Source organism: Pleurodeles waltl, chromosome 7, assembly GCF_031143425.1.
Source record: "Pleurodeles waltl isolate 20211129_DDA chromosome 7, aPleWal1.hap1.20221129, whole genome shotgun sequence".
Classification (NCBI taxonomy): Eukaryota; Metazoa; Chordata; class Amphibia; order Caudata; family Salamandridae; genus Pleurodeles; species Pleurodeles waltl.
In genome coordinates this window covers 173,257,517-173,273,614 of record NC_090446.1, presented here as the reverse complement: position 1 = coordinate 173,273,614, position 16,098 = coordinate 173,257,517, and the positions used below count along the sequence as shown (strand labels likewise).

General features: G+C 45.6%; 1 protein-coding gene across 4 annotated transcripts in view; it reads left to right on the top strand.

Moving 5' to 3' along the window:
• The window catches only part of ZNFX1 (zinc finger NFX1-type containing 1), a 191,909-nt gene that overhangs the window by 127,979 nt on the left and 47,832 nt on the right, over positions 1-16,098 (top strand). For all 4 annotated transcript variants that reach the window (XM_069243475.1, XM_069243477.1, XM_069243474.1 and 1 more), the window contains exons 10-12: positions 13,360-13,514; positions 13,750-13,895; positions 14,217-14,327. In XM_069243475.1, the coding sequence (XP_069099576.1) occupies positions 13,360-13,514; positions 13,750-13,895; positions 14,217-14,327 (412 nt within the window). The remainder of the gene's footprint in view (positions 1-13,359; positions 13,515-13,749; positions 13,896-14,216; positions 14,328-16,098) is intronic.

Sequence of the window (16,098 nt, the reverse complement as noted above, 5' to 3'; positions counted from 1 at the left end):
TCTTTAAAGAACCTGTCAAAAGCAGAGCGATAACTCCAAGGGTGGAGAAAAAATATAAAGCACCACCCACGGACCCTGCTTTTATCACATCACAACTGCCACCAGATTCAGTTGTAGTAGGGGCAGCTCGCAAGAGAGCCAACTCGCACACTTCCGGCGACGCACCACCTCCGGACAAAGAGAGCCGCAAATTCGACGCGGCTGGAAAAAGAGTTGCTGTACAAGCTGCAAACCAGTGGCGCATCGCGAACTCTCAGGCGCTCCTAGCGCGATATGGCAGAGCCCATTGGGACGAGATGCAGCATCTCATCGAGCATCTACCCAAAGACTTACAGAAACGGGCAAAACAAGTGGTTGAGGAGGGACAAAATATCTCTAATAACCAAATACGCTCCTCTATGGATGCAGCGGATACAGCTGCAAGAACAATAAATACCGCGGTAACCATAAGAAGGCACGCATGGTTGCGCACATCCGGGTTTAAACCCGAGATACAACAGGCAGTGCTCAATATGCCGTTCAACGAACAGCAATTGTTTGGACCCGAAGTGGACACGGCAATTGAGAAATTGAAAAAGGACACTGACACAGCCAAGGCCATGGGCGCACTCTATTCCCCGCAGGGCAGAGGCACTTTTGGCACATTTTGCAGGACAACCTTCAGAGGGGGGTTTCGGGGTCAAGCCACACAAGCCAGCACCTCACAATCAACACCGTCTACCTACCAGGGACAGTACCAAAGGGGAGGCTTTCGGGGCCAGTACAGAGGGGGACAATTCCCTAGAAACAGGGGAAAATTTCAAGGTCCCAAAACCCCTACAACCAAACAGTGACTCACAAGTCACTCAACCCCTTCACACAACACCAGTGGGGGGAAGACTAAGCCAATTTTACAAAGCTTGGGAGGAGATAACAACAGACACTTGGGTCTTAGCAATTATCCAACATGGTTATTGCATAGAATTTCTCCAACTCCCTCCAAATGTCCCACCAAAAACACAAAATATGTCAAAACAGCATTTAGACCTTCTGGAATTAGAAGTTCAGGCATTACTGCAAAAGGACGCAATAGAATTTGTACCATGTACACAAAGGAACACAGGAGTCTACTCACTGTACTTTCTAATACCAAAAAAAGACAAAACACTGAGACCAATCTTAGATCTCAGAACACTAAACATCTATATCAAATCGGAACACTTTCACATGGTCACGCTACAAGACGTGTTACCACTGCTAAAACAACAAGACTACATGACAACCTTAGACCTAAAGGACGCGTATTTCCACATACTGATACATCCCTCGCACAGGAAATATCTAAGGTTCGTATTCAAGGGAATACATTACCAATTCAAAGTATTTCCGTTCGGTATAACGACCGCACCAAGAGTATTTACAAAATGCCTAGCAGTAGTAGCCGCACATATCAGAAGGCAGCAAATACACGTGTTCCCCTACCTAGACGATTGGCTAATCAAGACCAACTCCCTAACAAAATGTTCACACCACACAGAGTATGTCATACAAACCCTCTACAAACTCTGTTTCTCCATCAACTATCCAAAATCACACATTCGGCCGTGCAAAACACAGCAATACTTAGGAGCGACAATCAACACAACAAAGGGGATAGCCACTCCAAGTCCACAAAGGGTTCAACATTTTTACAAGGTTATACAAGCCATGTATCCGACACAAAAAATACATGCAAAGATGGTATTAAAACTCCTAGGCATGATGTCTTCATGCATAGCCATTGTCCCAAACGCAAGACTGCACATGAGGCCCTTACAACAGTGCCTAGCATCGCAATGGTCACAGGCACAGGGTCACCTTCTAGATCTGGTGTTGATAGACCGCCAAACATACATCTCGCTTCTATGGTGGAACAGTATAAATTTAAACAAAGGGCGGCCTTTCCAAGGCCCAGTGCCACAATACGTGATAACAACAGATGCTTCCATGACAGGGTGGGGAGCACACCTCAATCAACACAGCATCCAAGGACAATGGGACGAACATCAAACGAAGCTGCATATAAATCACCTCGAATTGTTAGCAGTATTCCTAGCGTTGAAAGCATTTCAACCGATCATAACCCACAAATACATTCTTGTCAAAACAGACAACATGACAACAATGTATTATCTAAACAAACAGGGGGGAACACACTCGACACAGCTGTGCCTCCTGGCACAAAAGATATGGCAATGGGCAATTCACAACCACATTCGCCTAATAGCACAGTTTATTCCAGGGATCCAGAATCAACTAGCAGACAACCTCTCTCGAGATCACCAACAAGTCCACGAATGGGAGATTCACCCCCAAATTCTAAACATTTACTTCCAAATTTGGGGAACACCTCAAATAGACCTATTTGCAACAAAGGAGAACGCAAAATGCCAAAACTTCGCATCCAGGTACCCACACAGGCAGTCTCAAGGCAATGCTCTATGGATGAATTGGTCAGGGATATTTGCATACGCTTTTCCCCCTCTCCCTCTTCTTCCATATCTAGTAAACAAATTGAGTCAAAACAAACTCAAACTCATACTGATAGCACCAACATGGGCAAGACAACCCTGGTACACAACACTACTAGATCTGTCAGTAGTACCCCATGTCAAGCTACCCAACAGCCAGATCTGCTAACACAACACAAACAACAGATCAGGCATCCAAACCCAGCATCGCTGAATCTAGCAATCTGGCTCCTGAAATCCTAGAATTCGGACATTTAAACCTCACCCAAGAATGTATGGAGGTCATAAAACAGGCTAGAAGGCCATCCACTAGACACTGCTATGCAAGTAAATGGAAAAGATTTGTTTGCTACTGCCATAATAATCAAGTTCAACCATTACATGCATCTCCAAAGGATGTAGTAGGATACTTACTACATTTGCTGAAATCAAATCTGGCCTTCTCTTCCATAAAGATACACCTCGCAGCAATATCTGCATACCTGCAGATTACCCATTCAACCTCACTATTTAGGATACCTGTCATTAAAGCGTTTATGGAAGGCCTAAAAAGGATTATACCACCAAGAACACCACCTGTTCCTTCATGGAACCTCAACATCGTCTTAACAAGACTCATGGGTCCACCTTTCGAACCCATGCATTCTTGTGAAATACAATTCTTAACGTGGAAGGTTGCGTTTCTCATTGCCATTACATCTCTAAGAAGAGTAAGCGAAATTCAGGCGTTTACTATACAGGAACCTTATATTCAAATACACAAAAATAAAGTAGTTCTAAGAACCAATCCTAAATTTTTACCAAAAGTTATTTCACCGTTCCACTTAAATCAAACAGTAGAACTACCAGTGTTCTTTCCACAGCCAGACTCAGTAGCTGAAAGGGCACTACATACATTAGACATCAGAAGAGCACTAATGTACTACATTGACAGAACAAAACTAATTAGGAAAACAAAACAACTATTTATTGCATTCCAAAAACCTCATACAGGAAACCCAATATCAAAACAAGGTATAGCCAGATGGATAGTTAAGTGCATCCAAACCTGCTACCTTAAAGCAAAAAGAGAGCTGCCCATTACACCAAAGGCACACTCAACCAGGAAGAAAGGCGCTACCATGGCCTTCTTAGGAAATATTCCAATGAACGAAATATGTAAGGCAGCAACATGGTCTACGCCTCACACATTTACTAAGCACTACTGTGTAGACGTGCTATCTGCACAACAAGCCACAGTAGGTCAAGCTGTACTAAGAACTTTATTTCAAACTACTTCCACTCCTACAGGCTGAACCACCGCTTTTGGGGAGATAACTGCCTACTAGTCTATGCACAGCATGTGTATCTGCAGCTACACATGCCACCGAACGGAAAATGTCACTTACCCAGTGTACATCTGTTCGTGGCATTAGTCGCTGCAGATTCACATGCGCCCACCCGCCTCCCCGGGAGCCTGTAGCCGTTTGGAAGTAGTATTCAACATTTGTACATTTGTAAATATATTACCTTAACCTTTATTCTGTACATACTTATTCATTCCATTGCATGGGCACTATTACTAACATACACAACTCCTACCTCACCCTCTGCGGGGAAAACAATCGAAGATGGAGTCGACGCCCATGCGCAATGTAAACAAAGAGGAGGAGTCCCTCGGTCTCGTGACTCGAAAAGACTTCTTCGAAGAAAAACAACTTGTAACACTCCGACCCAACACCAGACGGCGGACTATGCACAGCATGTGAATCTGCAGCGACTAATGCCACGAACAGATGTACACTGGGTAAGTGACATTTTCCTTTACAAACATTGGGAGGAAATAACAACAGACACTTGGGTCTTAGCAATTATCCAGCATGGTTATTGCATAGAATTTATCAAATTCCCTCCAAACATTCCACCGAAAACACACAATATGTCAAAACAACATATAAATCTTCTAGGACTAGAAGTTCAAGCATTGCTCCAAAAAGAAGCAATAGAGTTAGTACCAAAACAAGAACTAAACACAGGAGTTTACTCACTGTACTTTCTGATACCCAAAAAAGACAAAACTCTAAGACCTGTACTAGATCTCAGAATATTAAATACATACATCAAATCAGACCATTTTCACATGGTTACATTACAAGAAGTAATCCCACTGCTCAAACAACAAGACTACATGACAACACTGGATCTAAAGGATGCATATTTCCATATACCAATACATCCTTCACACAGGAAGTACCTAAGGTTTGTATTCCAAGGGATACATTACCAATTCAAAGTGTTGCCATTCGGAATAACAACTGCGCCAAGAGTTTTTACAAAATGTCTAGCAGTAGTAGCTGCACATATCAGAAGGCAGCAAATACATGTGTTCCCGTACCTAGACGATTGGTTAATCAAAACCAACATGCAAAAACAGTGTTCACAACACACAAATTACGTCATACAAACCCTACACAAACTAGGTTTCTCAATCAATTACTCAAAGTCACACCTTCTGCCGTGTCAAACACAGCAATACCTAGGAGCAACAATCAACACAGTAAAAGGAATTGCCACTCCAAGTCCACAAAGAGTCCAAACATTCCAAAATGTCAAACAAGCCATGTATCCAAACCAAAAGATACAGGTCAAATTAGTAATGAAACTCCTAGGCATGATGTCCTCATGCATAGCCATTGTCCCAAACGCAAGGTTGCACATGCGGCCCTTACAACAGTGCCTAGCATCACAGTGGTCACAGGCATAGGGTCAACTTCTAGATCTGGTGTTGATAGACCGCCAAACATACATCTCGCTTCAATGGTGGAACAGTATAAATTTAAACCAAGGGCGGCCTTTTCAAGACCCAGTGCCACAATGCGTAATAACGACAGATGCATCCATGACAGGGTGGAGAGCACACCTCAATCAGCACAGCATCCAAGGACAATGGGACATTCAGCAAAAACAGTTTCATATAAACCACTTAGAACTGTTAGCGGTATTTCTAGCTCTGAAAGCATTTCAACCCATAATAACCCACAAATACACTCTTGCCAAAACAGACAACATGACAACAATGTATTACCTAAACAAACAGGGAGGAACACACTCAACACAGTTGTGTCTCCTAACACAAAAAATATGGCATTGGGCGATTCACAACCACATTCGCCTAATAGCACAATTTATTCCAGGGATTCAGAATCAGTTAGCAGACAATCTCTCTCGGGATCACCAACAGATCCACGAATGGGAAATTCACCCCCAAATAATGAACACTTACTTCAGAAGGTGGGGAACGCCACAAATATATCTGTTTGCAACAAAAGAAAACTCAAAATGCCAAAACTTCGCATCCAGGTACCCACAACATCAGTCTCAGGGCAATGCACAATGGATGAACTGGTCAGGGATATTTGCGTACGCTTTTCCCCCTCTCCCACTTCTTCCATATCTAGTAAACAAGTTGAGTCAAAACAAACTCAAACTCATACTAATAGCACCAACATGGGCAAGGCAACCTTGGTACACAACACTAATAGACCTTTCAGTAGTACCTCATATCAAACTGCCAAACAGACCAGATCTGTTAACACAACACAAACAACAGATCAGACATCCAAATCCAGCATCGCTGAATCTAGCAATTTGGCTCCTGAAATCCTAGAATTCGGGCACTTAGACCTCACACAGGAATGTATGGAGGTCATAAAACAGGCTAGAAAACCTACCACTAGACACTGTTATGCAAATAAGTGGAAAAGATTTGTTTATTACTGCCATAATCATCAAATTCAACCTTTACATGCATCTGCAAAAGAAATAGTAGGATAATTACTACATTTGCAAAAATCTAACCTAGCTTTCTCTTCCATTAAAATACATCTTACGGCAATTTCTGCTTACCTACAAATTACGCACTCAATTTCATTGTTTAGGATACCAGTCATAAAGGCGTTTATGGAAGGCCTAAAGAGAATTATACCACCAAGAACACCACCAGTTCCTTCATGGAACCTCAACATTGTCCTAACACGACTCATGGGTCCACCTTTTGAGCCCATGCACTCTTGTGAAATGCAATACTTAACGTGGAAAGTTGCATTTTTAATTGCCATCACATCTCTAAGAAGAGTGAGTGAAATTCAAGCATTTACCATTCAAGAACCATTTATTCAAATACACAAAAATAAAGTTGTTCTACGGACCAATCCTAAATTTTTACCAAAAGTAATCTCACCGTTCCACTTAAATCAAACGGTAGAATTACCAGTGTTCTTCCCACAGCCAGATTCTGTAGCCGAAAGAGCACTACATACATTAGACATCAAAAGAGCACTAATGTACTACATCGACAGAACAAAACTAATTCAAAAGACAAAACAACTATTTATCGCCTTTCAAAAACCTCATACAGGAAATCCAATTTCAAAACAAGGCATTGCTAGATGGATAGTTAAGTGCATTCAAACCTGCTATCTTAAAGCTAAAAGAGAACTGCCTATTACACCAAAGGCACACTCAACCAGAAAGAAAGGTGCTACCATGGCCTTTCTAGGAAATATTCCAATGAACGAAATATGTAAGGCAGCAACATGGTCTACGCCTCATACATTTACCAAGCACTACTGTGTAGATGTGCTAACTGCACAACAAGCAACAGTAGGTCAAGCTGTATTAAGAACATTATTTCAAACTACCTCAACTCCTACAGGCTGAACCACCGCTTTTGGGGAGATAACTGCTTACCAGTCTATGCACAGCATGTGTATCTGCAGCTACACATGCCATCGAACGGAAAATGTCACTTACCCAGTGTACATCTGTTCGTGGCATTAGTCGCTGCAGATTCACATGCGCCCACCCGCCTCCCCGGGAGCCTGTAGCCGTTTAGAAGTAGATCTTAATATTTGTAAATATATTACTTAAAACTTTATTATGTACAGACGCATTCACTCCATTGCATGGGCACTATTACTAGCATACACAACTCCTACCTCACCCTCTGCGGGCAAAACAATCTAAGATGGAGTCGACGCCCATGCGCAATGGAGTCGAAATGGGAGGAGTCCCTCGGTCTCGTGACTCGAAAAGACTTCTTAGAAGAAAAACAACTTGTAACACTCCGAGCCGAACACCAGATGGCGGGATGTGCACAGCATGTGAATCTGCAGCGACTAATGCCACGAACAGATGTACACTGGGTAAGTGACATTTTCCATATATATATATATATATATATATATATATATATATATATATATACTGATAAACAGTAAAAGGCATAAAAAGGTTAGCAAACTGTGTAAAATAGCAATATGCAATAGTAGCCCTGTGGGTATCCCAAACCATATCCTAAGAAAGTGGAATGGGAACACAGGGCCACCACCTAGGTAAGTACATCGTGTAGAGGGTAGCTGGGAGTACTAGGAAACCACACAGCTAAGTAATGTAGTACCCCCCCCCCCCAGCGACCAGCAATGCAGGAGTAAAACACTGGGTTTCCCCATAACCACTCCAAAAGATGAAACAAAGAAAATAAAGACACCCAGAACAGCCTGCAAGGAACCAGCAGTGGAAAACAGATGATGGAGACCTGTGGTGAGAAGGACCAAGTCCAGAAGTGCCTGTGGAGTCAGGGGGAATAGGAGATACGACCCACCCAGAGGTACCTTTTGGCCATGGTCGACGAAGAAGGAAGACAGGTCAGCCCTCCAGCACAGAAGCAGGAGAAGAGTTCCTGATGCATGCAAAAGTTGTCCCACGCTGGAAGCTGAATTGCAGATGGGTGTTGGGGAAGGATTTCCATCAACAAGCATTGGCAAAGGCAAACTCGCGGATGGAGGAGAAAGAGGTGCTGCCAGGGACCAGCAAGGTCCAGGAGGACTCTACCCAGGAAGGGGAGTCACAGGTGACACTCTGCGTCACAGAAGACCCACAGGAGCAGAGACAGCACCCACAGGTGCCCCACTGGACAGGGACACAGAAGTTGCTGAAGCAGCCCACACCACACCACACAAGTTGCTCCCACGTCGCCGGAGGACCACGCAGAGGTCCAGAAGTTGCAGAAGGGAATGCTGGGGGCTGGAGCTACATGCCACCTGAAGTTCCCCTTGGAGGTGAAGCAACAAGCCTTGGCAGCTGCAAACAACACAGTGCACGGGGTACTGTCTTGTGTGGAGTGGAAAGGACTTACCACCACCAAAGTGCGACAGTTGGTAGAGGGGACCAAGGGCGACTCTCCAGACCACCGCCCGTGATGCAGGACCCACGCCACTCAGGATGAGGGGAGATCCACGCAGCTAGTCGTCGATGCAGCCAGGTACCTGTAGTTACAGGGGAGTGTTGCCTTCTCCCCAAGGGAGATTCCTTCTTCTTCTTGTGCAGGCTGAAGAGTTGCAGTCTTCTTAGGGTGCACAGCCGAGGAAATGTTTCAAAGCTGGCAGGATTTCCGGACACAATGTTGCAGAACAGCCTTCCTCGTGGATCTGCAGCTTGTAGTTTCATGGAGGGTCCAGTCATGGTTCCTGAGGCCAGACGTCAAAGCAGACTTTGCAGAGGAGTCCTGCTGGAGTCTTGCAAGCCGAATCTGAGGACCCACCCCAGAGGAAGACCCTATATAGTTCAAAGAGGGGGCTTGGTCACCTAACCAGGTAACTACCTATCAGAGGGTGCCTCCGACGTCACCTGCCTGGCCTAGCCATTCAGATGCTCCCAGAGTTCCCTGCCAACCTTGGAATCAAGATGGCAGAACCCAGGGTCCCTCTGGAGGAGCTCTAGGCACCACCTCTGGAGTGGTGATGGACAGGGGAGTGGTCACTCCCCTTTCCATTGTCCAGTTTCACGCCAGAGCAGGGACTGGGGGTTCCTATACTGGTGCAATCTGGTTTATGCAAGGAGGGCACCAAATGTGCCCTTTAAAGCAAAACCAGTGGCTTTGGGGTGCTCTCCTCCCAAGCCAGTCACATCTGTATCCAAAGGAAATCCTTTGTTCTGCCTTCCTGGGCTTCATCAGATCAAGCAGCAGGAGGGCAGAAACTCATCTGAGGGATGGCAGCAGCTGCGGTGCCAGCGAAAATCCTGTAAGACCTGTGGTAGCAATGCTGGGGGGTCCTCTAAGGAGCTCCCAGAGTGCATGGAATCATACTTTCAATACTTGCAACAGTATTGGGGTATGATTCCGACATGTTTGATACCAAACCTGCTCAGGTTCGGAGTTCCCATTATGTAGCTTTACATAGGTAATGACCTATGTGCAGTACATATATAAAATGGCGTCCCCATACTCCCAAAGTTCAGTAAAATGAAGCTGGAGTTCATGGGGGCACCTCTGCTAGTACAGGGGTGCCCTCACAAACAGCGACCTGTACCCTGCCCTCTGGGCTGAGAAGGCCTACCATAGGGGTGACTTATAGTGACCTGGTGTAGTGACCTGCAGTGAAACCGGGTGCCTGCACCCAGTTCATGCAGACTGCATGGCTGCAGAACCCTTTGCATGGGCTCCCTATGGGTGGCAGAATAACTGCTGCAGCCCATAGGGATCCACTGGAACCCCAATGCCCTGGGTACCCACGTACAATATATTAGGGACTTTCATGGGGGCACCAGTATGCCAATTGTGGGGAGAAAAGGTTACCAGCAACCAAATTTAGAGGAGAGAGCACAGTCTCTGGGATCCTGGTTATCAGGATCCCAGTGAACACAGTCGAACACACTGACAAACAGGCCAAAAGTGGGTGTAACCAAGCTAGAAAGAGGCTACTTTCCTACAGTTACCAAAATAAAGTATGTAGGAAGTTGGCTCTGTATGCACTATTTCAAAGTAAGGAATAGTATGCACAGAGTCCAAGGGTTCCCCTTAGAGGTAAGATAGTGGCAAAAAGAGATAATACTAATGTTCTATTTTGTGGTAGTGTGGTCGAGCAGTACGCTTATCAAAGGAGTAGTGTTAAGCATTTGTTGTACATACACACAGGCAATAAATGAGGAACACACACTCAGAAACAATTCCAGGCCAATAGGTTTTTGTTATAGAAAAATATATTTTCTTAGTTTATTTTAAGAACCACAGGTTCAAATTCTACATGTAATATCTCATTTGAAAGGTATTGCAGGTAAGTACTTTAGGAACTTTGAATAATTACAATAGCATATATACTTTTTACATACAACACATTTAGCTGTTTTAAAAGTGGACACAGTGCAATTTTCACAGTTCCTGGGTGAGGTAAAGTAATGTTAGTTTTTGCAGGTAAGTAAACCACCTACGGGGTTAAGATTGGGGTCCAAGGTAGCCCACCGTTGGGGGTTCAGAGCAACCCCAAAGTCACCACACCAGCAGCTCAGGGCCGGTCGGGTGCAGAGTTCAAGGTGGTGCCCAAAACGCATAGGCTTCAATGGAGAGAAGGGGGTGCCCCGGTTCCGGTCTGCCAGCAGGTAAGTACCCGCGTCTTCGGAGGGCAGACCAGGGGGGTTTTGTAGGGTACCGGGGGGGACACGAGTCCACATGAAAAGTACACCCTCAGCAGTGCGGGGCGGCTGGGTGCAGTGTGCAAACTAGCGTCGGGTTTCCAATAGGAGTCAATGGGAGACCAAGGGGTCTCTTAAGCGGTGCAGGCAGGCAAAGGGGGGGCTCCTCGGGGTAGCCACCACCTGGGCAAGGGAGAGGGCCTCCTGGGGGTCACTCCTGCACTGGAGTTCCGATCCTTCAGGTGCTGGGGGCTGCGATTGCAGGGTCTTTTCCAGCCGTCGGGATTTTAGAGTCAGGCAGTCGCGGTCAGGGGGAGCCTCGGGATTCCCTCTGCAGGCGTCGCTGTGGGGGCTCAGGAGGGACAACTTTGGTTACTCACGGTCTCGGAGTCGCCGGAGGGTCCTCCCTGAGGTGTTGGTTCTCCACCAGTCGAGTCGGGGTCGCCGGGTGCAGTGTTGCAAGTCTCACGCTTCTTGCGGGGATTGCAGGGGTCTTTAAATCTGCTCCTCTGAAACAAAGTTGCAGTCTGTTTGGAACAGGGCCGCTGTCCTCTGGAGTTTCTAGTCTTTCTTGAAGCAGGGCAGTCCTCTGTGGATTCAGAGGTCGCTGGTCCTGGGGAAAGCGTCGCTGGAGCAGGTTTCTTTAGAAGGCAGGAGACAGGCCGGTAGGACTGGGGCCAAAGCAGTTGGTGTCTTCTTTCTTCTTCTGCAGGGGTCTTTCAGCTCAGCAGTCCTCTTCTTCTTGTAGTTGCCGGAATCTAAATCTTTAGGTTCAGGGAAGCCCTTAAATACTAAATGTAAGGGCGTGTTTAGATCTGGGGGGGTTAGTAGCCAATGGCTACTAGCCCTGAGGGTGGGTACACCCTCTTTGTGCTTCCTCCCAAGGGGAGGGGGTCACAATCCTATCCCTATTGGGGGAATCCTCCATCTGCAAGATGGAGGATTTCTAAAAGTTAGAGTCACTTCAGCTCAGGACACCTTAGGGGCTGTCCTGACTGGCCAGTGACTCCTCCTTGTTATTCTCATTATTTCCTCCGGCCGTGCCGCCAAAAGTGGGGCCGTGGCCGGAGGGGGCGGGCAACTCCACTAGCTGGAGTGCCCTGCGGTGCTGGAACAAAGGGGGTGAGCCTTTGTGGCTCACCGCCAGGTGTTACAGCTCCTGTCTGGGGGAGGTGTTAGCATCTCCACCCAGTGCAGGCTTTGTTACTGGCCTCAGAGTGACAAAGGCACTCTCCCCATGGGGCCAGCAACATGTCTCGAGTGTGGCAGGCTGCTAGAACCAGTCAGCCTACACAGGTAGTTGGTTAAGGTTTCAGGGGGCACCTCTAAGGTGCCCTCTGGGGTGTATTTTACAATAAAATGTACACTGGCATCAGTGTGCATTTATTGTGCTGAGAAGTTTGATACCAAACTTCCCAGTTTTCAGTGTAGCCATTATGGTGCTGTGGAGTTCGTGTTTGACAGACTCCCAGACCATATACTCTTATGGCTACCCTGCACTTACAATGTCTAAGGTTTTGCTTAGACACTGTAGGGGCACAGTGCTCATGCACTGGTGCCCTCACCTATGTTATAGTGCACCCTGCCTTAGGGCTGTAAGGCCTGCTAGAGGGGTGACTTACCTATACTGCATAGGCAGTGTGAGGTTGGCATGGCACCCTGAGGGGAGTGCCATGTCGACTTACTCGTTTTGTTCTCACCAGCACACACAAGCTGGCAAGCAGTGTGTCTGTGCTGAGTGAGGGGTCCCCAGGGTGGCATAAGCTATGCTGCAGCCCTTAGAGACCTTCCCTGGCATCAGGGCCCTTGGTACCAGAGGTACCAGTTACACGGGACTTACCTGGATGCCAGGGTGTGCCAATTGTGGATACAAAAGTACAGGTTAGGGAAAGAACACTGGTGCTGGGGCCTGGTTAGCAGGCCTCGGCACACTTTCAATTCAAAACATAGCATCAGCAAAGGCAAAAAGTCAGGGGGTAACCATGCCAAGGAGGCATTTCCTTACAAAGTACCTTTATTTTTGTAACACTTCTTTCATGTGTGATAGTTCTGGGTGACTATAGTGGTATTGCATACTTTGCATGTCTCCTAGATAAGTCTTGTCTGCTCATTCACAGCTACCTCTAGAGAGCCATAGCCTCCTGGAGACAGCCTACACTGCACTTTAAGGGGATACCTGGACCTGATATAAGGCGATAACGCCATAGGTGCTCACCACACACCAAGTCCGCTTCCTACAGCTAGGTCCTGCCTAGCCGCAGAAAGTGTCAGACCTGATAGAAAGACAAACAACCATACTCTAAACAGTCTTAGGTAAATTAATAGATGGAATTCACAATTGATATTCTGTGTATAACATAGTGAGGTGTTTGTCACTGTCTAGATGCAGCCTAGTTGAGTCTCTTGATCACTGTGTTCCTAGGTATTGGCTCCAAAAGTACCAGGCAGATATACGACGCAGAATACGGCTCCACGAAGAGGACTACCAGTTAGCAACTGACAGGATGGCTGAGCTGAGACGGCAGGAGGACCTCTGTATTTTGAGGGAAGCCAAAGTCATTGGCATGACAACCACAGGTCAGTTATAAAGACTGTTTTTATTAATTGAATCACAGAGTTGTTGTCTAGTGAGGGACACACACATGACCAGAAAACTTCTGGATAATACTGCCCTTCCACTACCACCTTCATCATGAGCCAGATGTCCACATGCTGAAGCAGACGAGGGGGGTACCCAAGAGTATGTGTGCTTATTTAGTGTTTTCTTAAAAAAACTTTTTACAATATCCTCTATCCCCTTCTCCATTACTAGGTGCTGCAAAATACCGGCAGATCTTACAGGAAGTATCTCCACGGATTGTGATTGTTGAAGAAGCTGCTGAGGTTTTGGAAGCACACACCATCACAACACTGAGCAAGGCTTGCAACCATCTTATACTCATTGGAGACCATCAGCAGGTGACTACACTCTTGCAGTCGGTCAAATGGTTACCTCCCAACATGAACTCTCACTAACATTCACTTTCCAGTGCAGGTCTGTCGCTGACTGATCTCTATTAGTTGTGGAATGGTAAGGCAACCACATGCTGCTTCGTGCAAATTTCCCAGATATAACTACCCCTAAATTTAATTGGTTGTTATGGGGTGGATATTATCTCCATAAAGGGCAACCTGAATAGGAACAAAGGTGGGGCAGAAAAATATTAGATAGGTTGATATTGGTGAGATTTGGGAGTGAAAAGGGAATTCCTGGTGTTTGACTATTGCCATCTTTTGCAGCTGCGCCCAAGTCCCAACGTGTATGACTTAGCCAAGAACTTCAATTTGGAAGTCTCACTCTTCGAGCGACTGATCAAGGTCGACTTTCCATTTGTTCGTTTAAATTACCAGGTGAGTGAGGTGGGTCTGTCATTATCGGGATTGAAATACGAATCAATTAATGGAAGAGAGAAGGATGTAAAAGCCGTGTTGGAGAGAGGAGGGATTGTGGAAGAGAGAAACGTGCCTCAGGTAGATGAGTAGTGAGCGGGGAGGGAGTGCAGAAGTTAAGGAATGGGAGGAGTGCGGCAAAGTGTGTGGGTGCTGTATGGGAACAGTGAGTATAATTTAGAAGGGGTTGGGTTAAGAAAGTGGAAGGGCAAGGAGGCTGGGAGTTAGATGTGTAAGTGACCTGACTGATATTAGAAATGTCAGCCTAGTGGAAAAGGAGAGTCTCTGGGATATGAGGCCACTGACGTGGAATAAAGAACAGTGGTCTCGGAGTGGAATCAGTGTTGACGGGAGGTTAGTATTGCAAGAATTGTGAGTTGAGTGCAAGAAGTCTGTCATTCCACTGCAGATATGATTACTATCAACGAAAAAGGCCACAGAAGGATCTGTACATTAGGTGCATTAAGCCCTGGCTTTATCTTGAAAGCTTAACAGAAGATAATGGGAAGTGCAAGTTATATGTTTGAGGAGAAACGTATGGACTATTGTTAATTGAAAGATTTAGATGGAGAGGAATGCTACACAAAAGGCCACACATCCCTCTATTGTTTCCGCTGAACTTTTTCCGACTTTAACCCTTCACTCTTCATAACTCTTTTCTGCACATCTATTGCTATAACCTTTGCACAGAGATCTCACGTTCTAGTCATCATATAGCCTCCATGGCATACATTTTCCACATTCCCCAAGTACTCCCTACACCTATTTATGTATCTCAGGCCTTTCTTGGTATATCTGTTCCTTTCCTCTACATTTCTGTCCTTTACACATACTTCTCTTCTCTTCCTGGATGCATTCTCTCGCCATATGGCTTGTCCCAAATTAATTTCTGATCACTCTTCCCTTTCTCCTGCCAGGTACAGTTCTCTTCTTTCTACAGTTTTTTTCTTATGTAATTAATTCTTCTCTTGTCACCATGTACCTTCTTCACTCTAGACATCATATTGCTCATATCGTTGTGCCACTCACTTCATCTTACCATTTTACTTTACCCAGCTACAACTCTCCCATGCTGTGTACAATGCTTCCATGCTTGTTTTTTTCATAAAGTATGTGCCTTGCATATACAGTTACATAGTGCCTGGTAAGATGTTTATGTACGTTATAGGGCAGGTAATTAAGATAACATTAGACATTGGGGATGTAGCAAGGTTAATATGGGCACAGGTGTAAAAGGAAATGTAGTGACAAGGTGGCAGGAAGATGTTAGATATGGATCTTTAGCTCTTTGAGAAGCCTAGCTAAGAATCTGACCGATAAGGATCTCATTCTGGTGTCTTCTGTCCTATGCACAGAAGACCTGTTGGAAAATCTATAGCGTTCCAAGAAATGAGCTGCAGATAATGGAGTTTGTCTTATAGGTAGTTTGTTTTTGTGTTGGTGGTCTTGTAGATTGTGTAGGATTTGAACTTGGCTTGGGCTAGAAGTGACTACAGGTGAAGTCATTTCCTCTGGTTGTTGCGCAAGAGGCCCGTAGAATGGAAGATGGCTCTCTTGCTGGATATTGTGGTGTCTTGGGCCAGAGAGTAAGGCGTTGCCATATAGCGTATGTGGAACAAGATGAGAGGCTGGACAGTAGAGTGAAAGTTGTTGATGGTGAATGAATGTTTAATTCTATGCTGGAGATTGAGTAAACAGCAGGCTTTCTGGATTTTCTGCTTAACATTGTTCC